This window comes from Anopheles funestus, chromosome 3RL (genome assembly GCF_943734845.2).
Source record: "Anopheles funestus chromosome 3RL, idAnoFuneDA-416_04, whole genome shotgun sequence".
Lineage (NCBI taxonomy): Eukaryota > Metazoa > Arthropoda > Insecta > Diptera > Culicidae > Anopheles > Anopheles funestus.
The window spans coordinates 5,299,449-5,326,809 of NC_064599.1; the positions used below are offsets into that span (position 1 = coordinate 5,299,449).

General features: G+C 40.5%; 5 protein-coding genes across 8 annotated transcripts; all 5 read right to left on the reverse strand.

Annotated features, from left to right (window-relative positions):
* Positions 1–9,697: 9,697 nt before the first annotated feature.
* LOC125769951 (uncharacterized) lies at positions 9,698–11,021 on the reverse strand. 2 transcript variants are annotated; one of them, XM_049439042.1, is made up of 3 exons: positions 10,806–11,021; positions 10,534–10,719; positions 9,698–10,409 (listed from the first exon to the last, which is right to left on the reverse strand). In XM_049439042.1, the coding sequence occupies exons 1-3, from the start codon at positions 10,885–10,887 to the stop codon at positions 9,847–9,849; spliced, it is 831 nt and encodes a 276-aa protein (XP_049294999.1). In that variant the 5' UTR covers positions 10,888–11,021; the 3' UTR covers positions 9,698–9,846. The 2 variants fall into 2 exon arrangements, with proteins under 2 accessions (XP_049294999.1, XP_049294998.1); XM_049439041.1 differs by having other exon boundaries at positions 9,698–10,427.
* A 3,354-nt stretch (positions 11,022–14,375) lies between these two features.
* Positions 14,376–17,082, reverse strand: LOC125769956 (uncharacterized). The gene is made up of 4 exons (XM_049439047.1): positions 16,892–17,082; positions 15,426–15,588; positions 14,726–14,918; positions 14,376–14,649 (listed from the first exon to the last, which is right to left on the reverse strand). The coding sequence occupies exons 1-4, from the start codon at positions 16,962–16,964 to the stop codon at positions 14,506–14,508; spliced, it is 573 nt and encodes a 190-aa protein (XP_049295004.1). The 5' UTR covers positions 16,965–17,082; the 3' UTR covers positions 14,376–14,505.
* A 1,295-nt stretch (positions 17,083–18,377) lies between these two features.
* LOC125769958 (uncharacterized) lies at positions 18,378–19,333 on the reverse strand. Its single transcript, XM_049439050.1, has 2 exons — positions 18,908–19,333; positions 18,378–18,804 (listed from the first exon to the last, which is right to left on the reverse strand). Exons 1-2 carry the CDS (start codon positions 19,138–19,140, stop codon positions 18,654–18,656), a joined length of 384 nt encoding a protein of 127 aa, XP_049295007.1. The 5' UTR covers positions 19,141–19,333; the 3' UTR covers positions 18,378–18,653.
* Positions 19,334–19,787: 454 nt separating this feature from the next.
* On the reverse strand, positions 19,788–22,920 carry LOC125769955 (uncharacterized PE-PGRS family protein PE_PGRS3). Of its 2 annotated transcripts, none has more exons than XM_049439046.1 (5): positions 22,186–22,920; positions 20,814–20,858; positions 20,697–20,753; positions 20,521–20,580; positions 19,788–20,425 (listed from the first exon to the last, which is right to left on the reverse strand). In XM_049439046.1, the coding sequence occupies exons 1-5, from the start codon at positions 22,311–22,313 to the stop codon at positions 20,095–20,097; spliced, it is 621 nt and encodes a 206-aa protein (XP_049295003.1). In that variant the 5' UTR covers positions 22,314–22,920; the 3' UTR covers positions 19,788–20,094. The 2 variants fall into 2 exon arrangements, with proteins under 2 accessions (XP_049295003.1, XP_049295002.1); XM_049439045.1 differs by lacking the exon at positions 22,186–22,920 and adding an exon at positions 21,077–21,640.
* Positions 22,921–23,989: 1,069 nt separating this feature from the next.
* On the reverse strand, positions 23,990–27,234 carry LOC125769945 (ADP-ribosylation factor GTPase-activating protein 2). Of its 2 annotated transcripts, XM_049439029.1 has the most exons (7): positions 26,770–27,230; positions 26,459–26,650; positions 26,253–26,384; positions 25,727–25,897; positions 24,811–25,579; positions 24,455–24,751; positions 23,990–24,373 (listed from the first exon to the last, which is right to left on the reverse strand). In XM_049439029.1, the coding sequence occupies exons 1-7, from the start codon at positions 26,845–26,847 to the stop codon at positions 24,222–24,224; spliced, it is 1,791 nt and encodes a 596-aa protein (XP_049294986.1). In that variant the 5' UTR covers positions 26,848–27,230; the 3' UTR covers positions 23,990–24,221. The 2 variants fall into 2 exon arrangements, with proteins under 2 accessions (XP_049294986.1, XP_049294987.1); XM_049439030.1 differs by lacking the exon at positions 25,727–25,897 and having other exon boundaries at positions 26,770–27,234.
* Between the last annotated feature and the right edge of the window lie 127 nt (positions 27,235–27,361).

Here is a 27,361-nt window from a genome sequence, read left to right on the forward strand (position 1 = left end):
GGTAAAATCTTCCAGCTGCCGTTTGTTGCTCATATGCCCTAAGTGCCTGGTTGTATTGTGCTAGCTCTCGTTCATACTGCGACTGAGGTTGCTGATACTGTGTCGGGTACGATTGAAGTCTTTGGAATTGAACTTCTTGTGGTGCAGCTTGTTGCACTTGTTGTGGTTGTGAACGAGATATTACTCGCTGTTGTTGAAATCGTTGCTGTTGCACTTGCTGTGGTTGTGAGCGAAATATCACTTGCGGTTGTTGAAATTGTTGCTGTTGCGGCTGAAAATCACCTTCAATAAAATTTTCTTCCGATTCCGTTGATGAATCTAAATATGGAAATGAGTTTTTAATTAGCTTGGTATTTTTTTTTGCAAAACCTTCCACCTTAGAATAATTTATCTTTAACCGCTTCTTTTAATCTTGCATTTATTTATCACTATTATTTATCTACTGTGTTAATGGTCCCGAAGCCGGTTGTACTGTGTTAAGATCGCGATCGCTACCACTGAATCAACAGGTCATTATAAAAATAAAACATATTTTAAACTACCTGTTGCATTGAATTGTTTCACCGCACATTGCACTATACATGTAACGAACACGATAGAGAATATATATTGGCAACATATGCTCATCTAACTTACCAGAACTACTGCTGACTTCCACTTTTGCCACACGACCTGACGATTGTTCACCCAATATGTATCTGGAACTGTTTGGCGCTTAGAATAAAAGAAAGACAAAAAAATCGATCACTCACAATCCTTCAATTCTAAGTACATGTGAAAACAGTTCCTTACAATCTTTTGACTGTGGGGCACAATAATTCCTTCCAAACAGCACACTAAGCCCTATCGCGAGGATACCAACGCTAAGCTGCTTCATTGGCACTGCTGGAAGTGAATCTTGCGCTTGGAGAGATTGTACGCTACTAACACTTTTCGCGCTTCATCCGCACGGAATTCTTCGACGGTTGGCAAGATTAGTTCTGGAAGCTTTAGGAAATAAACCGGTTTGGCTGCTGTTCGCATCATTTGGTAAGCGACATTTTTGGTGACCGTTTCAAACGCTTAACCATGTGTGTAACGTTTTTTGGTTGCAACATTTATATGATATTTGCATTTTCCGGAAATCTAGTTCATATTCTAGAACAAGGTAGGCAGTATGGCGAATATGATTTTAACAAGAACAATGTGTTTAAACAAATTTGAACATCTCGTTAGGAAAAAACGGTTCAATCATGTTTTGTGTACGGGCAATAAAACTTTGAACTATTTCGTAATGATAATTTTAATTAATTTAAATGTAAGATTTTCGGACTCTAACAGTAAATAGAAACAAGCTGCATAACATGACATTATAGTGGATAACCTGTTACGAGTCATCAAGGTTTTTTGCATACGGTAATATAAACCAATAATATATACATAAATTGGTAAAGAAGTTTTGGGACTATTGGTCGAACTTGTAGTCTTCGGATGAGGTTTAAGATGACCACACACTCGATTGGAGTTTAGAATGTGAGAGAGCATTTTATTGGTCCCGTTGGTTCGCAGTGCATAAGGACGATCTTTTTTTTTGTGCTCGATTTACGCCCACGTGTCGGGGGATTAGCGCTGCTGTCGAGCAGCTTTCTTCTTTTCCTAACTACTGTTGTCGAGCGAAAACTTTAAAAAAAAAATTATTTTTATGTACGAAATTTTCTTCTAAACCCAACTAGAGATGTGCAAAATGAGTAAGTTAAAAAATGCTAAGTTGTTGCAATAAGTTTCTTTTCACGCAAATAATGCTTTAAATTAAAAAAAGAATAAAAAATTAGGAAAAAAATATTTAAAAAAATTTCAGCTCGAAAATTTCATAAGGCTTACCCCTTACGATTTTTTTGGGAAATTTTGCAAAAAAATTTAAATTGATTTATTTTAATGCCAATTGGTTCAAATTAGTTTCTTTTCACTCAAATAATGTTTTAAACAAAAAAAAAAAACATAAAAAAACATAAAAAATTGAAAAATTATATAAATTTGAAAATTTCATAAGGCTCATTTTTGTAGCAAGTTTTGCCTATAACTCGGTCGGTATCCAACGGATCGCCAATCTTTAACTTGTGGTCGGTAGATGGCACCAATGGCTACATTTTCTTCTTGGACGGCCATGCCCTCAGATATCTGTGCCAGAAGTTATTCGAGGAACAAAGTTCCATACCTTGTTTGAGAAAATGTAACATTTTCCTCATTTTTGCACCAAGTTTTGCCTATGACTCGGTCAGTATCCAACGGATCGCCAATCTTTAACCTGTGGTCGATAGATGGCACCAATGGCTACATTTTCTTCTTGGACGGCCATGTCCTCAGATGTCTATGCCAGAAGTTATTCGAGGAACCAAGTTCCTTACCCTGTTTGAGAAAATTTAAAATTTTCCTCATTTTTGCACCAAATTTTGCCTATAACTCTGTCGGTATCCAACAGATCGCCAATCTTTAACTTATGGTCGATAGATAGCACCAATGGCTACATTTTCTTCTTGGACGGCTATGCTCTCAGATGTCTGTGTCGGAAGTTATTCGAGGAACCAAGTTCCATACCCTGTTTGTGAAAATGAAAATTTTTCCTCATTTTTTTCCTCATTTAAAAATTGATATATTTTAATGCAAATTTGTTGCAATAAGTTTCTTTTCACTCAAATAATGCTTTAAATTAAAAAAAGAATATCAAATCAGAAAAAAATTTTTAACAAAATTTCAGCTCGAAAATTTCATAAGGCTTACCCCTTACGATTTTTTTGGGAAATTTTGCAAAAAAAATTAAATTGATTTATTTTAATGCCAATTGGTTGCAATAGGTTTCTTTTCACTCAAATAATGTTTTAAACAAAAAAAAATAAAAAATTATTAAAAAATTGAAAAATTATAAAAATTTGAAAATTTCATAAGGCTCATTTTTGTAGCAAGTTTTGCCTATAACTCGGTCGGTATCCAACGGATCGCCAATCTTTAACCTGTGGTCGATAGATGGCATCAATGGCTATATTTTCTTCTTGGACGGCCATGCCCTCAGGTATCCGTGTCGGAAGTTATTCTAAGAACCAAGTTCCATACCCTGTTTGTAAAATGTAAAATTTTCCTCATTTTTGCACCAAATTTTGTCTATAACTCGGTCGGTATCCAACGGATCGCCAATCTTTAACTTGTGGTCGATAGATGGCACCAATGGCTACATTTTCTTCTTGGACGGCCATGCCCTCAGATATCTGTGCCAGAAGTTATTCGAGGAACCAAGTTCCATACCCTGTTTGTGAAAATGTAAAATTTTCCTCATTTTTTTCCTCATTTATAAATTGATTTATTTTAATGCGAATTTGTTGCAATAAGTTTCTTTTCACTCAAATAATGCTTTAAATTAGAAAAAGAATAAAAAATCAGAAAAAAAATTAAAAAAAAATTTCAACTCGAAAATTTCATAAGGCTTACCCCTTACGATTTTTTTGGGAAATTTTGCAAAAAAAAATTAAATTGATTTATTTTAATGCCAATTGGTTGCAATAAGTTTCTTTTCACTCAAATAATGTTTTAAACAAAAAAAAAAAATAAAAAATTATTAAAAAATTGAAAAATTATAAAAATTTGAAAATTTCATAAGGCTCATTTTTGCACCAAGTTTTGCCTATAACTCGATCGGTATCCAACGGATCGCCAATTTTTAACCTGTGGTCGGTAGATGGCACCAATGGCTACATTTTCTTCTTGGACGGCCATGCCCTCAGATGTCTGTGCCAAAAGTTATTCGAGGAACCAAGTTCCATACCCTGTTTGAGAAAACGTAACATTTTCCTCATTTTTGCACCAAGTTTTGCCTATGACTCGGTCAGTATCCAACGGATCGCCAATCTTTAACCTGTGGTCGATAGATGGCACCAATGGCTACATTTTCTTCTTGGACGGCCATGTCCTCAGATGTCTATGCCAGAAGTTATTCGAGGAACCAAGTTCCTTACCCTGTTTGAGAAAATTTAAAATTTTCCTCATTTTTGCACCAAATTTTGCCTATAACTCTGTCGGTATCCAACAGATCGCCAATCTTTAACTTATGGTCGATAGATAGCACCAATGGCTACATTTTCTTCTTGGACGGCTATGCTCTCAGATGTCTGTGTCGGAAGTTATTCGAGGAACCAAGTTCCATACCCTGTTTGTGAAAATGAAAATTTTTCCTCATTTTTTTCCTCATTTAAAAATTGATATATTTTAATGCAAATTTGTTGCAATAAGTTTCTTTTCACTCAAATAATGCTTTAAATTAAAAAAAGAATATCAAATCAGAAAAAATTTTTTAACAAAATTTCAGCTCGAAAATTTCATAAGGCTTACCCCTTACGATTTTTTTGGGAAATTTTGCAAAAAAAATTAAATTGATTTATTTTAATGCCAATTGGTTGCAATAGGTTTCTTTTCACTCAAATAATGTTTTAAACAAAAAAAAAATAAAAAATTATTAAAAAATTGAAAAATTATAAAAATTTGAAAATTTCATAAGGCTCATTTTTGTAGCAAGTTTTGCCTATAACTCGGTCGGTATCCAACGGATCGCCAATCTTTAACCTGTGGTCGATAGATGGCATCAATGGCTATATTTTCTTCTTGGACGGCCATGCCCTCAGGTATCCGTGTCGGAAGTTATTCGAAGAACCAAGTTCCATACCCTGTTTGTAAAATGTAAAATTTTCCTCATTTTTGCAGCAAATTTTGTCTATAACTCGGTCGGTATCCAACGGATCGCCAATCTTTAACTTGTGGTCGATAGATGGCACCAATGGCTACATTTTCTTCTTGGACGGCCATGCCCTCAGATATCTGTGCCAGAAGTTATTCGAGGAACCAAGTTCCATACCCTGTTTGTGAAAATGTAAAATTTTCCTCATTTTTTTCCTCATTTATAAATTGATTTATTTTAATGCGAATTTGTTGCAATAAGTTTCTTTTCACTCAAATAATGCTTTAAATTAGAAAAAGAATAAAAAATCAGAAAAAAAATTAAAAAAAAATTTCAACTCGAAAATTTCATAAGGCTTACCCCTTACGATTTTTTTGGGAAATTTTGCAAAAAAAAATTAAATTGATTTATTTTAATGCCAATTGGTTGCAATAAGTTTCTTTTCACTCAAATAATGTTTTAAACAAAAAAAAAATAAAAAATTATTAAAAAATTGAAAAATTATAAAAATTTGAAAATTTCATAAGGCTCATTTTTGCACCAAGTTTTGCCTATAACTCGATCGGTATCCAACGGATCGCCAATTTTTAACTTGTGGTCGGTAGATGGCACCAATGGCTACATTTTCTTCTTGGACGGCCATGCCCTCAGATGTCTGTGCCAAAAGTTATTCGAGGAACCAAGTTCCATACCCTGTTTGAGAAAACGTAACATTTTCCTCATTTTTGCAGCAAGTTTTGCCTATAACTCGATCGGTATCCAACGGATCGCCAATCTTTAACCTGTGGTCGATAGATGGCACCAATGGCTACATTTTCTTCTTGGACGGCCATGTCCTCAGATGTCTATGCCAGAAGTTATTCGAGGAACCAAGTTCCTTACCCTGTTTGAGAAAATTTAAAATTTTCCTCATTTTTGCACCAAATTTTGCCTATAACTCTGTCGGTATCCAACAGATCGCCAATCTTTAACTTATGGTCGATAGATAGCACCAATGGCTACATTTTCTTCTTGGACGGCTATGCTCTCAGATGTCTGTGTCGGAAGTTATTCGAGGAACCAAGTTCCATACCCTGTTTGTGAAAATGAAAATTTTTCCTCATTTTTTTCCTCATTTAAAAATTGATATATTTTAATGCAAATTTGTTGCAATAAGTTTCTTTTCACTCAAATAATGCTTTAAATTAAAAAAAGAATATCAAATCAGAAAAAAATTTTTAACAAAATTTCAGCTCGAAAATTTCATAAGGCTTACCCCTTACGATTTTTTTGGGAAATTTTGCAAAAAAAATTAAATTGATTTATTTTAATGCCAATTGGTTGCAATAGGTTTCTTTTCACTCAAATAATGTTTTAAACAAAAAAAAATAAAAAATTATTAAAAAATTGAAAAATTATAAAAATTTGAAAATTTCATAAGGCTCATTTTTGTAGCAAGTTTTGCCTATAACTCGGTCGGTATCCAACGGATCGCCAATCTTTAACCTGTGGTCGATAGATGGCATCAATGGCTATATTTTCTTCTTGGACGGCCATGCCCTCAGGTATCCGTGTCGGAAGTTATTCGAAGAACCAAGTTCCATACCCTGTTTGTAAAATGTAAAATTTTCCTCATTTTTGCAGCAAGTTTTGTCTATAACTCGGTCGGTATCCAACGGATCGCCAATCTTTAACTTGTGGTCGATAGATGGCATCAATGGCTACATTTTCTTCTTGGACGGCCATGCCCTCAGATACATGTGCCAGAAGTTATTCGAGGAACCAAGTTCCATACCTTGTTTGAGAAAATGTAATATTTTCATCATTTTTGCACCAAGTTTTGCCTATGACTCGGTCAGTATCCAACGGATCGCCAATCTTTAACTTGTGGTCGATAGATGGCACCAATGGCTACATTTTCTTCTTGGACGGCCATGCCCTCAGATATCTGTGCCAGAAGTTATTCGAGGCACCAAGTTCCATACCCTGTTTGTGAAAATGTAAAATTTTCCTCATTTTTTTCCTCATTTATAAATTGATTTATTTTAATGCGAATTTGTTGTAATAAGTTTCTTTTCACTCAAATAATGCTTTAAATTAGAAAAAGAATAAAAAATCAGAAAAAAAATTTAAAAAAAATTTCAACTCGAAAATTTCATAAGGCTTACCCCTTACGATTTTTTTGGGAAATTTTGCAAAAAAAATTAAATTGATTTATTTTAATGCCAATTGGTTGCAATAAGTTTCTTTTCACTCAAATAATGTTTTAAGCAAAAAAAAATAAAAAATCAGAAAAAAATAAAAAAATTATAAAAATTTGAAAATTTCAAAAGGTTCATTTTTGCACCAAGTTTTGCCTATAACTCGATCGGTATCCAACGTATCGCCAATCTTTAACCTGTGGTCAATAGATATAATTTGTGTTCTCAACTGATCTAGCTTTGTCTGTCCTGAATCGAATTATAAAATTGACGATGTCCCGGAAGCCTGCCTTATGAACTAGTTGTTAATGTTGCGAGTTAACTAAATGCTTTTTCTTAATCATCTTCTTGGTAATGTTTTACAATTTTTGATGTCTTATTCTTTTGCTATTATTCTCAATACAAATTTTCTACCCAATGTCTTCCGTTGTTTCGGTTGTTTTGGAATCCTTCGTAAGCTCTGGATTGGCCGTTCGTTTTGAAAAACTTGTTGTTGAGACGGTTGCAAACGACGCTTTTCCTCCTCTGAAAGCTGCTGTAGTGCACTCGCATTATCAAGTGCTTGCGGATGATATATCCAATTTTGTTGCTGTGATGCTGCACCACTTAATTGCTGTGCTTGAGGTTGTTGAGTTTGAAAATGGCTCTGCTGCTGAGCAATGAAACTCTGCTGATCAGCAAATCCGTTCAGTTGTGTTTGCTGAAGTGCGAGCGGACGTTGTCTTTCTCTCATCATTATCTTTTGATTTCTTAATCGTTCCGGATCGATCAAACCATCAGGAAAGCGTCGTGGACGGTTCTGTTTGCGTCTTTTCTTCTGCAGATAAGATTGTCTTTCCTCCTCAGCTACCCCATCCAGGAATGCTTGCTGACGTAAGCTTTCGCGTTGAGCTTGCTGTTCATTCCTTATGCGTTGGTCGATAACACTTTGGCTCTCGGCCGGAATTGGAAATTGTTGCGTTTGAAAAGCGTTTTGTGCGTAAATTGTTTGCTGTTGCGCTTGATTTTCTATGAACCTTTGCTGTTGTGCTTGCTGTTCGAACAGGAAAGACTGTTGAGCTTGCTGTTCGCGAAGTCTTTCCTGTTCAGCTTGTTGTTGACGAATCTTTTGCTGTTCGATGGCACGCTGTTGATTAAATACTGCAACATTGGTTGGTTGTTTGCCTCTTCTTTGGTGCAATGGTTTTTTTGGTCCATTTAACTGTTTTGGTGGACGTCGCACTTCTCGAAGAAGTATAATTTTTGGATGTTTTTTCAAGGTGAATACAACTGCTGGTCCCTTCGTCTTACCGATCTTTCCGTCTTTTCTTGGTGTAATTACTGGTGATGATGGATTTAAGATTGGTTGCATTGGACGACGAGCTGTAAAATTTTCATTTAATTTAAGAAAATACCAGAGGCTAACAAATCCGTTAAGAAGTACTCACCACCAATGGTATTAATGTCCCTACTTGAGGCACGTCCAAGGCTTGATTGTTCAATACCAACCCATGGTTGAATCGCTAACACTGAAAGTACAACGTTAACATGTTTTTAATATTCCTAAACAAACTTGATTATTAACTGTTTATGTTGATTTCGGTACTGTTAATTTTTTTCGTAAAAAAAAGAGTTTGATTTTCACCATTTTCTTTCTCGATACAATTGATCCCATTGAGGAAAGAAATGGTTACAACCGTGGCACAAAACAGCGTTATCCGCGTGTAGTACATTGCACGAAACGATCCGCGAACACAGGATCACTAGCTGTTCACTCGAAGAAAGTTAGTTTGAAACTAAATCTTCCAGACAGATCAGATACACTTTCTACCCATCTTCAAAACGTTCCAAAATTCGGTTATACTGTTTTGAATAGTCCTCTGGGATACGAAACAAACCGGTCCATCTGGGATCCGTATGTAGGAAATGTGTTAATAAACGTACTCTTTAAACTGGAAGAAAACTAGCCTTGGCCGACGTCTGTGCCGACGATCATCAGTTTTAGCATAATAGATTAGCATATCGAGAGTGAATTTTTAACATTTTTGGCACAGTTCAGCACCTGTAAATTTAATCAATTCGTGAAAGTTTACTATTTATGTTGGATTGTTTTCGCAGCTTATGCTTATGCTACAAAATGTTTGTTACTGGGTGTAGCAGATTTTATATAATCGAAAGACATCCGTGAGAAAACAGCATTAAAGCAGTTGTGAAGAAGACATGACATATCTTTTAATTAATTTAATACAAATGATACTTTAACGATTTTAGCTATTGTATTCGCTAGTTACGTAAACACTTGACCAACAAAGGAACATTAAAAAGAATATTCTCAATTCTTTTGATTTATTACAACGGCATAACAAAAGGATTCCCTCTTACGCGATGAGTGGTTCTCAGTATGAAAAAGTTTCTTTGAGGATATTAAAATTTGAAACACATTTGCATGTATTATCTCCGTGTTAGTTCAGTGCCATAAATCAAAGTTTGCGTTCCATTATAGTCCCACCTCAATCAAATGGCTTCTTTCATAAATTTTATATTTATTTTCGAATTTCAATCGTGTGAGGACATATCCTATTGTATTTGTGTAGCCTTTTTTATACGAAATTAAATAAATTCTTTTGTTAGGTAAATAATATCTATGAATGATTGATTTGTAAATCAATCATATCATATTCTGATTGATTCCGTTTGGTTGATACCTATCGAGTATCTGTATCTACATTCCCGAAAGTCCTCAAGCCAACGTTGGATGATTAGTCTACAGGCGTATATTCGAGACATAAATAAATAAAACGAACTGTTAATTTATAACAAATAAAACACATTGTGTCTCTTTAGTTCATTCAGTAAAACACACATTTATTGAGCCAGTCACATGTACACGTTCTGTTTCGAAAAGAAAAAAGCAATGAACGACTAGGAATAAATTAAACCAAACGCACAGACACCCTTGCGCTGGTTTCGACAGGATCTTAATCAATCTTAATATTTCGTCCGCAACTTTACAGGACGGTTGTTCCGTTGCTGCTGCTGCTGTTGCTGTTGCTGCAAGACAATAGATCGTCGACGTTCCTCAGGTACTGATGCAGGACTGCCGTAAGCTGTGGCGTGACTCGTAGCCGATCCACCCTTTCCCGTGCTGTAACTGTTAGCGATTGCAATGGCACCACCGTTGGTGCTTCCAAACGTTACCGGGAACATGGGACCGGCAGATCCACCACCGCTCGTGGGACGACTTCCGCTACCACGCCGCGTACCGACGCTTACCTCTTCATCCTCCTGATCGTCCTCCGACGAATCTAGCTGAACGGTAACCTTCTTCTTATGCTTATCCGTCACCGTGGTTGGCACGAGAGGGACGGTTGATGGTATATCCTCCAACGGTTCCTCATTGTCTAGCGGAAAATCCAGCTCACTTCCACCGTTCGAATCCTGGTCCAGCTGGCCACCGTCATCACTGTATGGAATTTCGTTCTCGGGCAGTGTCTCAGCAGGATATGCTTCAGCAATCGATTGCACCGAAGGGTACGCGGGCACAGCAGGATCTGCGGGTCGGCAGTCAGCTGTTAATAGTAAGGACAGGAAGAAAACGGACGAACATCTAGCATCCATTCGTACACGGCCGCACTGGAACGGTCGCCAAAGGTTGCGAAATGATCCAAACCTTACCTTTGAGTATTTGTGTACCGGTGGCAATGTTGTCACCCGAGGCGAAAGCCGTCACACCGCTCGCTGCTGATCGTCGATGATAGTTACGCAGCCGCTGGTTCTGGAACATCGCCTGTTGATACATGGCACTCTGCTGCAGCTGAGGGTACGTGATCATCGGATACGCAGTTCGGTAGTACATGAACGCTGCAGAGTGTGTGTGTGGGCGTGCAAATAACGAAGAAGAGAGGTTCAAAAAGGTTTGTTTGGTACAAGCAGCACTAACGACGCACCATTCTGTGGGTAAGCATATGGGAAAGCTGCACTAAGCCCAATGCCACACAGCAACGCCAACACTACAGTCGAATAGAACATCGCGCCTAAATGTATGCACTACGCTTCACACGCTCTATTCACGGTTATTCACGATACTTCACCAAAACGGGACCAAAAAAAAGGATCAAACGGTTTAAAAGATGATTATTTGTTTGTTGCGCTTTTTCCCTCTCGGTTCCTCGGGCAAAACAGTGACACTGGCACTGGCAAATCTCGTGGCCACCGAACTGATCTCCCAACACCGACTGATAACCATCATGACCGGGATCAACGCCTTTTATACGCGGCCAGGTATGGACAGACCGTGTGGTTCTTTAACTGTCCTCGTTGGTATGCAGCCCATGGGTATGGTATTATTGCTTTGCACGTTCCCGGTCTTCCACCGGCCGACTGTTGGCTTACCGCCGACAACTGACCGACCAACCGACCGACCGTGTCAGTCTGTGCGTCTTCATTTCGTATGTATGGCTATTGATTTTATTAGATTTTAGAATAAATTTAAAACACGCAGCAGCTCCCCCAATGTGTGTTCGCGGTGTTGTAATGAGACAGTGGACCTGGGTACAACTTGTGAAGATGCGCAGAGAAGATCGTTTTTTTTAGAACGATATTGGTAGATGGAAGCAAAAAGGCAATTTTCAACCCACTGGTGTTGCAGTTTCGGTGCATCAAATTAGGATACCTCTCCTCAAACCTTCAGTTTTGCTTGACCGATCCCTGGAATGCCCATAACTTCATTGTGCATGAATGTCTCGTCGTCCACCAATAACGATATGATGAAGATATTTCGCCACCACAGACTGTAGTGTTCACCGTTTGGCAAATTGGACAAACGAAATCGATGTCAATCATTTCGTGACATCTGTCGATCGCGCCATCTGTCCCATGCCTGGATCAGAATCACGGTTCTAGGATCGATTGTTCGACGGGAGTTTGCAGCACCAATAGCCAAACCGATCGATTCCGGATGCGCATTCCACTACCGAAAGGGGGCATTGTATGATAATTTTGGCTAAATTTTGACTCCCATCAGGATAGGGCACACTTCTCAGCACTGTTGGGGATGAGAAAACCTAGAAGTATCACGTGCGTCTTACTGGGACGCACACTTAAAGCTGTCAGCATTAAGTTAATTGCTTCATTGAAATAAGATTCATGGAGTGATGATAATAAAACATAAATAAAAAGCGTAAATTATACGCTTAACGCACCCGGAGCTTATTTGCCAACGTGTTTAAGGGTAACCCACCAGAAACAGGAAAGATCCTGGAAAGGGAAAATGAGAATGGAGTGGAAAGGCAAATTACCAGCAGGGTGCTTGATCCGGTGGGATACGTTTCAATCCAGTGTAAGATCGTAAAATTTTTAACAACAATTTATGCGATTTTATTACACTTTGCTTCCATACCAAAATGATCGTAACGTGGTACGAGTTCAGCTACCGTTGAGGATCTGCCTGCATCCTCAACGATCAAACGTTGCCGCAGCGCAGAAACAGAAGGTGTAGAATACAGAACAGGCGTGTCATATAGTTAGTAAGTTGTCATTCTCTCGCTTTTGATCGTTGACAGTGCACTAAAAACGATCAATGGCGTGGAAAAAAAAGATGTTCGACGTAAGGTTCGCAACCACAAATGTGATCGCACTCATGTGCGTGTGGGTTTGAATGATGGGCTTGTCAGCGAAATCATGGGAAATAGTTTGTTACCTATGATCATAAATCTGTAACTTTATTTCAGACCGTTTGCTGTTTGCATTCCGAACAGGAAACAAAGTGTCTGGACGTGAGTTTCAAGATCATGTACAGTTAGAGGATCTGAAACAACAATAAAACGATCAACTTACACTTTATGGTTGAAAGGTCATTAAAGCATTGTAGTTCAAAGTCCTTTAAACTGTTAAATATAAAGTAAGACGTAAGAAAAAGCAATCTACAAGAGGATTCTACTGCAAGATTAGCGGGAATCGCTTTAAAGCTGGGGCATTAAAAAAGTTAAAAGGATTTGGAGCTTTTACAGGTACAGTTTTAATACAGTTTTTATGAAATTATTTATACAGAGTGTTCTTGTTGTAATTTTGTTTTACTTAAATTACTTTCCTTGATGGTTGAAGTGATTTACAAGCTGTTGTCTTCGATGCATTCGCCTAAAGGTATGCAATTATTTAAATATAGAAAATGAAATATTAAGGGTTAAGAACAAAAATATGGCAATATTATATTCAATATGCTTATTGAATATCTTCAGGTTTAAGTCATCCATTTGCACGGGAATAATACTTAACTATAATAAACTTACCCTTAAGCTTAACTATTTCTTTCACAACTGGAGTGATTAATAATTCAGTTGGTATTCATTTATTCTGATTGAAATTTATTGAAAACTGTGCATCAAACGATATTTTCCCATCATAAAGCTTTGCGGTACCGACGCAGGAAAATGGAACAAAAATAGATCAAAAACGTTCCAAACCCCAACTCGAATAGCTGGAAGGATAGACAACGACGCATCCCAATCTAGAACGTGCGAACAACCTCAAATTCGGCAACATGTCCGTGTGGTCAATTTATATGGATCACGGCAAACGATCGCGACCGACCCCGGTGCAGATTTGTACATGGCGGTTTTTAGGTTAGTTTTGGATCATTTTTTTTAACTTCATAATTGTTTCAGAAAACATCGTTTTCTTTTGGGCGAGGTTTTCCCACAACTTCAACAGAAAGGTTTCCATCCGGGAGATGGTAGGAAAATGCATATTTCAATACACTGTCACGCGGTGGATAAAGCCAATAAAAATGGTCTGCTGATTGATGAATGTCAACGAATAAATTATGCTGTGCAGAAAGAAGACGGTAACACCTTGCCTAAACCTTCTCCGTCACACTCGATCGTGACGATGAATCACTCACAGCCATGAATCACGTAAGGGAGATCTTACCTTGACGCATGGACCTTCGGCCCTAACCGACCCCCATTTTCGTCCCGTTCTCTTCCGATTATTTATTCTTATACGCGCGACACCAATTCGAGGAACACGCCGGCCACCACCACCGTATCAGACAAACGTAAACGGTAGGTACATAAAATTCTCAATGACCAGCCAGAATCACCAAGCGGGTGGAGTAAGAAAAAGTGACAAGAACAAGTACGAAGAATAAAACGGGAGCCGTTCGATTATGCAAATACAGGCCAGCTATCTGCCAGCTGGTCCCGATTGTCGAGAAAACGTCAATCGGCATTAGGCTTGCGCGTAAGTCCGGCTTGTACGACGACAGCGGAATATCAATTCCGTGCGCCATGCATGCCATTTTTTTGTGTGTGCATGTGTGTGGAGAACTCAACAAACTTACCTCCTAAAATCAACTCCTCTCGGTGGGGTATTACCATGAATGGCGCCTCAGTACGATCTTAATGAGCTAAAAATGCATCTAAATGATAAAAAGGCATTTAAGCGCAACACCCAAAATGGGCCACCAAAATACTAGCAGATATTCAGTGACAGCACTGTGTCACTATATAGATATGGGCTTCACTGTGAAATGGTACTCATACGCTATTTATTTCCATTTTGGAGGATATTAAATTTCCCCACCGGTTCACTTACTGCTACAAAAGTCATTGTCAGTTTGTCGCACTTCTGTGCTTGTTCCGGAGACGTTCACTTCTTCGAGAAGCTGATGGAACTGCCCTGCGATACGCTTGGCTGTCCGTTTGCGACGGAGAATCCTCCACTGTACGACAGGTTGATATCCCTATCGCCCGGAAGCTTGTAACTTTGGCTACCGGACTGTCCAGCAGAACCCTGCACAGGAAAAGAGAAGACATTTTCAGTTCCGCTTTCGATAAAGTCCCCAAAAGAATTAATCCCCAAAACTTACCGAGAAACCACCGGGACCGGCGGAGAAACCTTGCGAGGCAGAGTTGGCAGCTGATGCACCGAAACCACCACCCGGTCCCTGGTTGTAGAACGATTGGGCACCGGCATTAGCGGCACTAGCACCAAATCCATTCGGTCCGAATTGTTGGTTGAAGGCGTTAGCATTAGCGTTCGAGCTGGACGCACCGAAACCACTGCAAGCGAAAGGAAACAAATAAACCGACAAATGAGGTGTTGCTGCATTAGTGTTCGAACGATGTGGATCGTTAATCTGGTTGTATATTTTTGCAGCTCGGCAACGGTTTTAATACACCACCGTACGTGGATCGAATTTTTTGTGTTAATCTTCCAGAACAGGAAAAAGATGAGTTTTACAGTAGCTTACGGAAGGAATTCGCATGTTGGACAGAACAAGGAATACTGCGGCTAATAAATATCTTTTTCTGAGTTTTTCTGTACACTTTTCAGATTATTTGTGGAGATATCATTATACCTCAATGATGCGATTCTCAAAATTATACAACACCTGATCGATACATTGCGGCAAGCACTGTACTGCACCAGCACAATCCGTCGCATCTAAACGATCGTAAAGATTGTGTACGCCATCGGAATGCACAATGTAACGCTCAAGGTCAACCGTAAAAATAAAAGAATTGTTGTGTGAGATAAGGAAAGGAAACTCCCGAATGGAGACTCACCCGAATTGGCGCTTTTGGCGTACGAGCACCGCTTCCGGTGGCACCAACAGATCTAGCACGCTGCGCACGTTGCGTCGTCCGGCTGGATTTGCCTTTCGCACGTGCAGGGACGACGCCACCAGGACCTCATACCCATTACCGGCCCGATCTCGTACCGCAGCATCTGAAAGGTGGTAAAGGTGGTTGATTTAATTAATTTTTAATTGAATCTTCACGAAGAATTGTTCGGTAATTGGTTGCGAGCGAAGGTTGTTGTTTCACTGATATGGTAATGATATTAAAGGCTTCAGGCTTACAGATATCCTCCGATCGGATGTCCATTTGGTTACGACATCTTGCAGCCATATAGGGAAGTTGTTTTGATTGGTTTTATTTATTGACTTGCAAAGTCTCGAATGTAGCGGAGTTTATATCGAAAAAAAATGACATAAGGCCTTTTCTTTTAATATCCTTCTCCCAAATTTGATTGGCAGCAAAGTTTAAACCTTACCAAAGCTGTGTTGACTTTCCCATTGGCTGTGAAGTTTATTTTTCACTCCAAAAATTGTTAAGCCAACAGAACATACAAAAAAAAACCGTAAACCTTCACTGCTAATTTGTTCGGTACGAAATAATACAGCAACAAAAAAAAACCAGTTCCAAAAGCCAATAGTGGCCAACGCTGTGTTGTGTTGGTTGCTGATGTTGGATCCCTTTTTGCTTGTTTATTCTTTTGGTTCCAGTGTGTGAAATAAAACCAATGCTACCCAATTTGTGAATCCGGATAGCTTTGTTTTTGCCATTGCCTGTCCCGGGGACAAACCAGTATTTCCGGTTTGTTAGGTCATTCGATCCGTGGTGTTCCGAACGTATCCAAAATAATCCTAACCACCGAGGCTAGGCTGTTGTGGCACGGTCATGCAAAAAGGTCACAGACTAATGAAGTGACCTTAGATGGTTTGTTTTGGGGGAAGGTTTTGTTATAATCGAAGTTTGAAGGCTGTCTCAAGGAGATGGTAAGAAATCCCGAAGCGTAGAGATAAACTTTTTTTTTGCTTCCGGTGATGTCTGTGAAGTTTCATCAAGAAGTTATACTGACAGAGAGTGAGGTTTATTGAATATAGACATAAAATTGGTTTTGAAAAAGGGAATTTAAAGTTGTACCAGATAGATCATCCAATCTTGAATAAAACCGAATTATTTTCTTATGGATATTGCAATAAATAGTTAACTAATTCTGTGCCTTTGGATAGTAAAACTCAAGGAAACGTAGGAAACGTAGTAAAGTCCTGCATCAAGAAATTATCTCTCCAACGTGGAACCTAATTAGCCTGATGTTTGGCATCAACTAACAAGAGCAATAAACACACCGAACACAATTTCAAATGATCTTTACCCTTGAATGTTTCTTTTTTAATTAAACATTTACAAAGTTTGCATGTTATTATCAAGAAACAGTCGTAAATTTGTCCTCTCTAATCACTTACCACGATCATCGTTCTGAGCGAAGGCACCGATGACCAGCGCCGAAAGTACGAGCACTCCAACAAATCTGTTCATCTTCACTGTGTTCGTCCGTCGTTGAGAACTCCTCCGGGAAAATTACACTGCCAAACAAACACTACCGATCAGACGCAACGTTCGAAACACTCTGATCTGTGTCCGGACACCGTCCGCTGGATCTGAACCCACGAAGATGCTGCATCCCGTCCTTCGGATCTCGTTCGCCATTGTCGCGATCTTCGGCTGAGGTGGCCACGAATGTCGACCACGCCGCTCTTCACGTTGTCCGACTGTGTCTTGTCCGGCTGTTTGTTTGTTTGTTTGTTTACTTTGCGCTGGAGATCGTAAAGGAGGGGATCAACTGATAATGTGGGAAGGTGATCGCGTGAGATACGGCTTTTCGAGCAGAAGGGAGGCAAAATAGAAGGGCAGGGCGAGGCTTTAAAATCGGGTTTTCCCCTCGCTGGGTGGTGGTGGTGGATGTGTGTGGAGACGAGTAAGATTTTTTTTGCGATTATGACGAAACTAAGGAGCGATCCTCGATCTTCACAGTTCAGAGACCTGATCCCAAAAGGGTGCTTTTTCTAACCGATCTAAAGGCAAGGGAACATGCTAATTCGACTAGCTACCAAGATGGTAGGTTCAACACCTTCCGCGAGACATACGCACATCGGCCATATTATTTCCTGGTGTGATAATATGCTAAAAAAATTACAATTAATCTTCCAAGAAGGGAGATTTGTACCGGCATTCGGAGTGAGTTGCTGCTATTTCAAGCACAGTGTGTGATCGTTATCGATTCGAGCAGTCTGTAATACGCGGAATCGAGCAGCGTAGCGGTCGAACGGCATTTTAATACACAAATGCAGTGGCCATAAAACAAAGATCGTATCACTAGACGCACTGAATGTTGGGGAATTCCCACACACTACCAATGCGCCGACGCAGCGAATAGTTTAGACACGCATCAAAGCTAAAGTCGCCAACGGTAACAGAACTGGTTTTGTTTGCATACGAAACAACCATTTGGTTGTCGCACATGTGGCGTGTAGTTCGGTCCAGAAGTCAGCGGTGCTAAGCAAGCGAAACGGCTTTCGCTCCAATTAAATATGTTAAACTTTGATTTAAAGTTCGAGGAAATGCAAATTTTAATAAATGCCAAGATATTTCAACTGTTTGATTGTTAATAGATTAAGGCGTGTTTTCGAAAGAAAGTTGATTCCCTTTGTTAATTGATCGTTTGCAATTCGGTTGATGATAAATCGCAAAAAAGGTCTATAAGAGATGAAACATAACTTCCCAAAAACTGTGCAGCTATTAAAACTAAAGAAGTATTCCAAGTGCTCTGGATGTAGTACATTTAATTGATAATTTTTTTTATTTATTTTTAGCATCACTTTCCGATAAAACACTTATATAGCTTAAATTCTACTCTTCTTTACAGCTGTGTTAATTTACATACATAGCAACTACATTGTTTCTGCTTCATTATTAAAATCGATCTCTGGCGGTACGACATGAAAGGTAAGTCAATGGCCACTAATCCGATTCGCTTGATCCGTACGTACGTAACATAAAACAGAAACTCGTTTGTATCCTTGGGAACCTCCCGACACAAATGTCCAGTTTTATGTGAAACCATGTTTCCCATAATCTATGAATGATTGATTTTTCGGCAAGCTTGATCCGGGATTGATTGATTCAAACTAGATTGTCGGCGTTCCCTGGCAATTGCCGTCGCTACGTTTACTGTTTTCGGTGTTCCACTTTCATTATCACGGCGTTGTTGTTCTTCCATTTCTTTAGTACTTTGTCGTGATGTTTGCCCAAATATGGTTGGGCGCCCGAATTCAGCACGTTCGTGTGTGACACGCTCTGATGCGTTACGTGATCGTGCCTGTCAATTGGCGAGTGTCCCGAAAAGAAAGAATGAATGTAAAGTTACTTATCATTGCGTAACAAATTGCTACTTTTAATGATCATGCAATTGTCCAACTCACCGTATTTCACGCTCCTGTCGACGTAACGATGTGGCAGGCTTTTTGCGAACGTACAGGGAAGCTGCAACAACGACTTCCTCGTGTACGCTACCACCGTCGGGTAAACCACCGAGTGGCTTATCCTGTTCTTTTATGGATTCGTCAATCGGTATGGAAAGAACACATGCAACAAGAAGCAGCAACACACAACACACCGTCCACCAGGATGTGCTCGAACGCTTTACGGTAGACATCTTTCACTTCGTTTACCTTCACGTGCGCGAAAACTAACGTCCAACAGCACTAATTACCGATCACTAACTGTACTGGGTGTGTAGTTCGGTGCACTAAACAGCCTCCAGCTCAACCTCGTTGTGTGGAATGCATGATCAAGTAGCGACCAGTGTCTGACCCTTGGCTGATCTTGGGCTGGAGGGATTGCGTCGCATTTTCGTTCGCATCTGTCTGGGTGGCAGCACACTGGTGGAGCATCGTGGGAGAAAGCAGCAGTGGGGTTAAACGTTCGCCAACCATATGGACAGCATAACCCCTGCGCTAGATGCAGCACAAACACTACAGATTCGCGTGTGAATGCATTAGTGACGAAATGGTCGTTATCTTGGGAGGGAGTTATTTTGGAGCTTGCAGGAGGGGAGACATGCTGTATTAGACGTTTTCAAGTTGCAAAAGAACTAGCTTTTTTTAAATGAAATTTAAGATAATTTGGAGAAGTTTTAGAGAATTGAAAACAACATTAAAGAAAGTAACTGATAGGCTAGATTTAAATTAAAAATGTTGTCTAGTTTCTTTGGGTGAAACCTGGATTTAGTTTTAAACACCATTCGAACTGTTGGTTGTATTGGTTAGACCGAACAATGGTTAGAAATGAACAACAGCAGTATTTGAGCGATAAGCGACTTTGCCGTTTTTTATTTACCATGTTGCACACGCACACACAGACCACGTTGCTTACAAAATCTATGCGCAAATCATTATGTTTTGTTCGCTGGGAAACTGTTGCGGTAGTAGGAAGCTGCAAACAATGACGAGGGGCAGTTTGTAGCAGTGGGAAGTAAAAAATAAATAGTTTTTTATTTAAACACAAGCTTATCAGCTCGAAGTTATTTTTAAAAAGAGCTAGTTATTTAGTAAAGTACGTAGGATGGGTTTTTCTTGGGTGTCTTTGAGAGATGTTTTCAATATTCCTCTCAGCTTTGCGATATACTAAACCCGTTCGAGGAAGACGGTTGTCCGTTGGCAAGGGAAAACCCGTTGGAATAAGCTAGTGAAATCTTGCGCATTCCCGGCAGATTGTATGTTTGGCTGCCGGAGAATCCTGCTGACCCGGCAAGCCCACCCGGACCGGCACTGAAACCCTGGCTGGCCGCATTGGCAGCAGACGCACCGAACGAACCGAGTGGTCCATCGCTCTGGAACGATTGGGCCTGAGCATTGGCGGCTGACGAACCGAATCCGCCGGCACCGAACTGCTGGTTGAAGGCGTTAGCGTTTGCATTCGAACCGGAAAAGCCAAACCCGCTGGTAGGTAAAAAAATGAAAACCAAAAAAAAAGGTTGGCGTTACGATTGGAATCTAAAGGTTGCACTGTTGGTTTCCCGTTTCCCAGCACATACCCAATGTTTTGGCTTAGAGCGTTAGAGGCTGCATTTGAACCGGAAATTCCATTGAAACCACTGTAATCAAGATTGATAAAAAGTTCATTTAAATTTGTGGTTGTTTTAGTAATACCTATCTTACATTTAATTTGTTTTTTAATTTGCTGTTAATATTACTTCAACTGCATACTTACCCAAAGCCTTGTCCAATAGCATTTGCGCTAGCACTGGCAGCAGAACCACCGAACGCTCTGTAAAATAAGACAAAAATTAAAATAAAAGGTTTAGGAATTTAATGTCGCATTGCTTACTTTGGCTGAGGGTTGTAATCAAAGCTTGGAAAGCCGTTGTAGCCACTGGAAATAGAAAATGCGAAATAAATATGTTACTATAAACTTCTTATTCACTTCCCATATGAGAAATTGTTCTCATTTTTTTGTCACACACAATGAATCACAAATGTAAATCACACCATATGTCGCTTAATCATAACAAACACGAAACACGCACGATCAACGCTTAGATCACTGTTGATCTTTCATCACACAACACCTTAAAATCATCAAAGCCCTACCCAAGAATTGGTAACAGTTGTCTTTTGCTTCGAACTGCCACCTCGGGCACTATCGATGCCTTTAGCTGATCCTTGCTGATTTGTAAAACGCCCGCAATTACAATGCCCGCGAAGAACGATGCGGCCAACAGGAAGTAAATCGTATAGAGCGTCCTCATCTTGGGCGATCCAAATTGCAACTGCACCGCATCGATCTGGGTCGGGTAATCACTTTGGCAAATACGAAACAAATGATGCTACCCGGTGGAAATCCGGTTTTCCGGCCAGAAGCGTACTTCCCAAAACGTGCACTTCCCTGCTGGCCACCGTTTAGTGTACTACTTGTGCGCTTATTCAGCGCGCAAAACAGTCGAAGCATACAAGTGCTAACGCGTTACGCGTGTTGGAAAGCAAAAAAATCACTGAAGCCTTTAATCCTGCAATTTGCTCACCGGATAAAGGCCGCAATTGTTGTCTGTTGCTTTGAATATGGGCGATGATAAATCAACCAGCAAACGTGCATTTTGCGCAATGAAAACCATTCGTTTTTATTTTATTCAACACCAAGCTTCAATCCAATAGACGCCGTGCAAACGAAATATTCGGTTACCATTCATGCAGAAATAAACACGTGGCGATGACACGATATCTTTGATTTACGTTGCTATGCAACCAATTGTGCGCTCGCACTCTTTCTCTCTCTCTCTGGCGCGCAATGAGAGCAACGTCACGAGGAACGGTTTTTTTGCGGAAGCACAAACACGTGGTTGATTGCATTTTAAAAAAGGTCGTTTCTTATTGTTTGATCACACCTGTCGTGTCGTGTATTGTGTTCGTGTTTTTTGATACTGGTTTTACCAAGGCCATATTGGATTGTTTTAGTATTGATTGTTATACGTCTTTTATGTTTCTACCAACATCCTTGTTGCAATGTCTATATTTGGGCGGTCATTACTTTTCCAAAAGCAAGAGTTGATTTCTTAGTAATTACCTCTCTTTATGTGATCACTTTTAACCACGGAACTAAATAATTCACGTGACACTAGAATGAACCACTGGCCCCAATGGTTTCCTTCTTGTTTAATTCACTTACCATTTCGCGCAATGCTTAATAACATTACATTACTTACATTTGGCGCTGTAGATTTGGAGCCAAAAACTGCCGTTGAAGAAACAATGGTGTAATGTCCGCCAAAACTAATGTGGCAGTCCACAGGAGAGTCACTGCAAAAGTGTTCCGGTTCCAAACGCGCTCCATCCTCGACTAACGGACAGAATGGACCGTTCGTGCGTATTGGACACATTTAAAGCTGCCGTTGAGTATCTGCGTATATGTTATCTTTATCACTCTCTGCTATGAATACCGTTCCGATCACCCATTAGAATCTTCCTTCATTTTCTGTACCGGTTTTGCGATTCATAATCGTTTGGGGATCGGTTTTCATTGGTATTCATTTGTTAAAATTAATTCTTGCGAAGGAATTCCAAATCCTAGGATGGACATAATGGAGCATACGTGACGAAACGAGAAACGCATTACGGTTGACACATACGGTGGCCATAATGTTGTGATTTATGGAGCTTTGTAGTGTTCTTTGATAGTAGTACCAGCGGGACCAATTTGTTTACACCCTTGAACTAATCAATTATTGGCCGTTATCGATGAAGAAGTGGTGGATATTCCAGTGATAAAGCACTTATACAATTCCTTAATGCGCATAATAGCGTTAAGTGAGACTTCTGTCACTGGAACATATTTTACCAATATCGAAATCCAAATGAGATGATAATGAATTCACATATTCCCGCGTGTGATAAAAACTTTCGTACAGTTTAGGAAACTATTTTTAGAAAATGGAATGCTCGAACGTTTTTGCGTTTCGCCTACTGCTAGAATAAATAATTGGTTCCAACACTCTGCTGACTGCAGTATGGTGGTAACACAGCAAAAACATACAAATTTCCTTTTCTATTCCATAACCTGTTTACAAGTATGCACAGAGTTAGAGCCTTTATTGTAATCAACATTCGAACGTATCGCTTTTATATCGCTTATACACCGCATCGTTCTGATGGGTGCTCTTTTAAGTTATACATACTGCACACGCAACCGTCTGTCCACTGTTTTGATGCTAAAATTTTACAAATGTACAAACAACGGTAACACTTGCCTTGCCTAACTTTCCTAACGTTCGCGTTTAACAACAGAGCCTTCCCCAATGGCAAATGGATACGTGTAGGATCGCAATCGATCACAAACTGATCACGGAAATGAGGATACCGTTCGCGTGTTTGTTCCCTTTATCGTGGCGCAATCTGAGTTACTGAGTAAGGTGGGAAGAATAAAGTGGAATAAAGTGGTACACAGTTAGTGGGCGGGAGGTGTATTACACGGAGGAAGGCTTTTTATTACTAATGTTTCCTCTATACGCGGAGCTATATCGAACGAACTGTCTTTCTTTGCAGTGTATCCCGAATTTGAAGCGGTACAGGATGATTAATGCATTTTGTTTTTTTGCTACTAAGTTGCGTCTTTTTTTCTGGCTCGCACATACGTGGAGCCCTAGTGTGCCTATATGTTAGCTAATTATTGAAACATTATCGCCTATTCCTATAATGAGTGCGCATTTGCTATAAGGCGCCGTCGTGAGAAGACCATTCAGCCGTCTTCCTTGAATGTTTTTGTATGATAAAATATTGTAGAATTTGAACAAAAAAACAAGGCACAAACTTGAAGCACGTAGGTTATGAAGCAACGGAAGATAAAAATATACACGTACAAGAACACTATTCAACCTTCAGATATTCTTTCCTAACACTAGAAACTGCTGCTAGCGCAACGAAACAATAACGAAAAATAAACCGACTTTAATTCAGAAGCCTTTCAGTGGTTGCTTCTTACCCTGCCCCCTCATGAATGGTGACGGAACGATGGACAGAGTTACAGTATTGTATTTCAACAAGCGACACTTTGATAGTACATACACATTAACTAAACATACTTTAAACAACCAACACAGCAGCGCACTGTGGGCCCTTACACTTTACCCTTCTAAACAAAATATAACCAGCGGCTGGTCCTTTGCTGTTAGCTTTGTAAAACAATGTTGATTGTGATCCGTGGACATGCTTTCGAGCGCGATCGCGTTACTGCTTGATGCACGCTTCAGTAGCCATATTTATCCTGAATGGAGTTCATCACGTCGCTTGCTAGCGAACTGATACGGCCGGCCACTTTTGTGACGCCCTGCCGTACGCTTTCTCTGACATCCTCCAAATCTGGCCCGTTGTATTGCAGTGCGGGACCGCGTGAACCTCCTGAAAAAATGATTTAAAAAACTCATTAGCAACTGAACAACAAACTCCATTGACGATGGCCGATTGTAATTCGTCTCGTACCGGATCTTCCAGCGCCACCACCCGATCCCATCGATGACGAACCGTGGCCGAAATAGTCGGCGGAAGAGATGCTGGTGGAACCCTGGAATTTCGAGAGGTTTGACGATCGATCATAGCCCGACTGTTCATCACCGAAGAACTGATCGGACGAGATGCCTTTGGCCGAGCCGAACTTTTTCTGCGCAGCATCGCTATTATCGACGGGTTGCGACTGATGGCTACCATTTCTTCGATTGCTGCTGTTATTACTGCTGCTGCTGCTGCTATTTCCACCAGCGCGGCTGTATGTTGGTTGATCTGAAGTACATTAATTATGATTTATTATTTATAAAATAAGTAATTACTACACCGCTTACCACTAATACTGGTAGCTCCCCCCTTTAAGCTGCCTCCTCCCGCCGGTGAGAACATCGTTTTCACCGTCGGACGCTTGCTGTCGATCGGCTCGAGCGTATCGAAGCCCATCTGTGTAGCTTCACTCATATCGGCGCCCTTACCGCTACCTGAAAACCCGTAGATTATGGAATAGTCATCGAAAAAGTCGTTGCCTCCATTGCCACTGTTGTTTCCGCCACCAACACCACCACCACCACCACCACCGCCGCTTGAAGAATCGTCCCGATCGTACGGTTTTGTGACCGGTGCACCACTTCGTGTCGTTTCCTCCTGTGTAAGTGTTTTCATATCGGTCAGCGCGGAATGTGACACACCGGATGCCCGCCCAAATCCCATCCCTAGCCGCTCGATTTGTTTCGCCTTGTTTGGATCGATCGCTTTCAGCTTTTCCTCCTCCTTGTGCTGCTTGATCGAGAGGTCCTGATAGGCGAGCCGCACGCTGGCCAGTGTTTCTGCCTTTTCTTCCTCGGTGATAATCTTCTCCGGAGCGGGTGCAAGCTTCAGCTTGTCAGCCATGTTGGCTCGTTCTTCTATTTCCGCAAAGTTGGTCTTGACGCGGGTCGCCCCTAAGCCACCCTTTTTCGCACCCAGTCCACCCTTTTTCGGTTGAATTTTTCGTACACCGATCGTTGACTTGACCGGTTCGATCGGGACCTCCGAGGTAAGGAAATCTACCCGTGGTCCAGCAGAAGGATCAACCGTTGCGCTGAGGGAGGCCAGTTTTGGAATCTGCAAGCAAAAGCGGGCATAGAGAAATGTTACATTTATCGAAAGTGTTGCTAATAGTTTAGGTTAACAAACAACAACAAAATCCACAGGTAAGCAGCAACTGAACGAAAAGGCAAATGAAATTCTCCATTGTGATTTTATACTTACGTTCTCCTGCTCTGCATCGATCTTCGGCCTGGCGCTGGGATTGTTATTACGCTCGTCCTTACCCGTCTGTGGCACAGTGGTGTCACCGTCGAAGTTGTCACAGTCTGCAAAAAAGTCTACCTCCTTCTTATCGCTGGCAGTGTTCAGGTCGTGCACTTGGTCAATGTGGAGCTGTGCGCACGGTGACATTCGATACGCGGGATGGGAAAAGCGAAAATGAAAATTGCCAATTTTAGCAGTTGGTTTGGATGAAAGAGGCACAAATCGTGACTCGGATTCAGTTTGTTTTGAAATTAGTTTCATCAGTATTCTTTGCGGGTGTCCCTACATAAGGTGCGTTTCAATAAATAGTAAGACCATCTATGTAATTGTTCTACATTTAAGAGGTGTTTCAAAACATAAAATCACATTGCAAAAATTTTGAATGGTTGATTCAGTACAATCAGCATGCTAAAAAGCATTGCACTTGTCATTGAAAACACACGTGGCAAACCGACACGCACACTCTGCGGCTTATCTTGCTCACCGTTGTTCCGTACAGCTGTAGCGACTGTTGAGCTTTGTTTAGCAACTTATCCTTGTACAATTGGGCAGCCCGTGAGTTGTACTTCTGTTGCGCATCGGTGGTATTGCAATTATGCTGACGGAAAAATTGTGACTGCAAAAAGGGAAAGGATGCGTGTTAATTAAATTATCCACCGCATTCAAGAAAGCTCCCGTGAACACACTTACTGCATTTGCGTTGCCTCCGACCTGCATTTGGCGAATTTGCAACCAGGTCCAGTTCGTGTCCAGATTGGTGGAACGTACAAACGTCAGGTGCACGCCCAGATTCCGGTGCACCGCGGAACAATCGATGCAGATGAACACACCGTACGTTACCGAGGACCAGGTGGGATTTTTCGCTCCACAGTCGAAACAGCTCTGCAGCAAGAAGAAATAAAAAGTTCGAGTTTCGTTACCGTGCTGAAGGACGCATTCTACCCAACACGTCATGTGTTTGTGAAGGGTGGTGACTTTGTCCCCGTCCCATAGTCACCTACCTTGTTCGTTGCCTGTGATCGTAACCGATGGAAAATGGCATCAATGTCCTCCTTCGAGGGCGAACTTCCACCAGCCATTTTCGAGCGTGTGCTGTTGCGGTCGGGCAAATCTTGAGCCAACTAATCACCAATTAATTCAAACACGTACACTTCTTGAAGTACGCACAGCGGGGGGAAAAGCAGCGCGCTACCGAATGGGAAATTCCAGCGCAAACACCTACTATCGATACGCGTGGAAAACGGGACTTTGTGGTACGAATTTTACAACAATGCTATTGTGGGTACACAGGGTAACACGGTACAGAGCAACTCCCAATCAATTTCCAATTGTGCAATCGGAAATTAATGGTATTTTACTGGAATCGTTTGGTGGAGAAATACAACTAGCACTTCACTTTTTCCCTTTCTTTCGTTTTTTCACAGTTTTGACGTGACATGCTCTGACGTTGCAATGTTGGTGACAGCTGGAGTGTACATGTACAAAGGTGATTCGAACGAGGTGATTGCTGAAGCACAGAAAAAAAGCTTTGTTTGTGATATTTAAGAATACTAATGAAGAACATCACGTCTGCCGATAGTACATTCTTTGTCT

Excerpts from the sequence above, each read along its gene's own strand:
- LOC125769955 (XM_049439045.1), bottom strand. The coding sequence starts at position 21,234 with ATGAGGACGCTCTATACGATTTACTTCCTGTTGGCCGCATCGTTCTTC. Across the intron at positions 20,859-21,076 it reads CAACTGTTACCAATTCTTGG|TGGCTACAACGGCTTTCCAA; the intron begins GTAGGGCTTTGA and ends TTCTATTTCCAG. Across the intron at positions 20,754-20,813 it reads GATTACAACCCTCAGCCAAA|AGCGTTCGGTGGTTCTGCTG; the intron begins GTAAGCAATGCG and ends CTTATTTTACAG.
- LOC125769958 (XM_049439050.1), bottom strand. The coding sequence starts at position 19,140 with ATGTCTACCGTAAAGCGTTCGAGCACATCCTGGTGGACGGTGTGTTGT. Across the intron at positions 18,805-18,907 it reads CGACAGGAGCGTGAAATACG|GCACGATCACGTAACGCATC; the intron begins GTGAGTTGGACA and ends GCCAATTGACAG.
- LOC125769945 (XM_049439029.1), bottom strand. The coding sequence starts at position 26,847 with ATGGCTGGTGGAAGTTCGCCCTCGAAGGAGGACATTGATGCCATTTTC. Across the intron at positions 26,385-26,458 it reads TCGGAGGCAACGCAAATGCA|TCACAATTTTTCCGTCAGCA; the intron begins GTAAGTGTGTTC and ends CCCTTTTTGCAG. Across the intron at positions 25,580-25,726 it reads TCGATGCAGAGCAGGAGAAC|ATTCCAAAACTGGCCTCCCT; the intron begins GTAAGTATAAAA and ends TTTTGCTTGCAG.
- LOC125769951 (XM_049439041.1), bottom strand. The coding sequence starts at position 10,887 with ATGTTCTATTCGACTGTAGTGTTGGCGTTGCTGTGTGGCATTGGGCTT. Across the intron at positions 10,720-10,805 it reads ATATGCTTACCCACAGAATG|CGTTCATGTACTACCGAACT; the intron begins GTGCGTCGTTAG and ends CACACTCTGCAG. Across the intron at positions 10,428-10,533 it reads CGGTACACAAATACTCAAAG|CTGACTGCCGACCCGCAGAT; the intron begins GTAAGGTTTGGA and ends TACTATTAACAG.
- LOC125769956 (XM_049439047.1), bottom strand. The coding sequence starts at position 16,964 with ATGAACAGATTTGTTGGAGTGCTCGTACTTTCGGCGCTGGTCATCGGT. Across the intron at positions 15,589-16,891 it reads CGCTCAGAACGATGATCGTG|ATGCTGCGGTACGAGATCGG; the intron begins GTAAGTGATTAG and ends ACCACCTTTCAG. Across the intron at positions 14,919-15,425 it reads CGCCAAAAGCGCCAATTCGG|TGGTTTCGGTGCGTCCAGCT; the intron begins GTGAGTCTCCAT and ends TTTCGCTTGCAG.